At 55.5% G+C, this 1023-nt stretch overlaps 1 protein-coding gene across 1 annotated transcript in view; it reads left to right on the top strand.

Moving 5' to 3' along the window:
- Positions 1–1023, top strand: part of FAM73B (family with sequence similarity 73, member B) — a 46015-nt gene that overhangs the window by 2425 nt on the left and 42567 nt on the right. The window contains exon 2 of the mRNA XM_011971195.1: positions 586–824. Within this exon, the coding sequence (XP_011826585.1) occupies positions 586–824 (239 nt within the window). The remainder of the gene's footprint in view (positions 1–585; positions 825–1023) is intronic.

Below are 1023 nucleotides of genomic sequence, written 5' to 3'. Positions count from 1 at the left end.
GCCTCCCAAGTAGCTGGGATTTCAGGAACGTGCCACCACACTGGCTAATTTTTGTATTTTTAGTAGAGACGGGGTTTCACCACGTTGACCAGGCCAGTCTCGAAGTCCTGACCTCAGGTGATCCGCCCGCCTCGGCCTCCCAAAGTGCTGGGATTACAGGCGTGAGCCACAGTGCCCAGCAAGGAAACATCCTTAACTTTGTGGGAGGTAAAAAGATGCAGTGATTCTCAGTCTGGGGCCTAAGATTTTTGCTTAGCAAATGGTCCATGGGTTGAAAAAGGTAGAGAAAATATGGCTTAAGGCCCTAAGTCTGAGAGTGACCTGTTCACCTCCCAGGTTCTGGGTCCTCTCCTGGGCTGGCTGACCAGAGATGTTTCCGCTCGCAGGGCCCCTGGTAGGCAGAGAGTCTGTGGGCGTGGGGCTGCCCGCTGGTGGGCAGATGCAGAGGCCTGGGGCCTGATTCCAGACCTGGGGTTCCAGAGGCAAGCTTTGCTCCCGCCTCCTCCCCCACGGATGCTCTTGTGTGCATTTCCGCGTGTTCCCGTGTGCACGTTCTCTTCTCTGACTTGGTCTTCTGTCTCTTAGCTCTGTGGAGGGGCCCTCTGGTATGTGTGTTCCTGTCCTTCTGGGGCGTGGATGGTGCCCAGGACCCAGCTGGCAACCAGTTGAAGACATTCTCCTTGGAAGCTCTTGGCCCTGAGGACTTTGCCTGGGGCATTGGCCCTGCCATGGCGTTCCGGAGGGCTGAGGGCACGTCCATGATCCAGGCCCTGGCCATGACGGTGGCTGAGATCCCCGTGTTCCTGTACACGACGTTTGGGCAGGTAAGGATCGGAGTGAGTTGTATTTCTGGTCTGTGAAACACTTCCATGCTCAGCCCAGGGCTCCTCCGTGTCCAGGAACACTGAGCCCTCGTTCTTGCTTTGCCAGACCTCTGGCGTCTCCTCTTTGTACTGGGTTTGTTGTCTGAGGCTTCAGGCCTGTTCTTTAGCCTAAGACTATATGAACTCTTTTTTTTTTTTT

Source organism: Mandrillus leucophaeus, unplaced genomic scaffold (assembly GCF_000951045.1).
Source record: "Mandrillus leucophaeus isolate KB7577 unplaced genomic scaffold, Mleu.le_1.0 Scaffold99, whole genome shotgun sequence".
NCBI lineage: Eukaryota > Metazoa > Chordata > Mammalia > Primates > Cercopithecidae > Mandrillus > Mandrillus leucophaeus.
The sequence above is the reverse complement of the archived record's forward strand: the minus strand, read 5'-3'. Positions and strand labels throughout refer to the sequence as shown.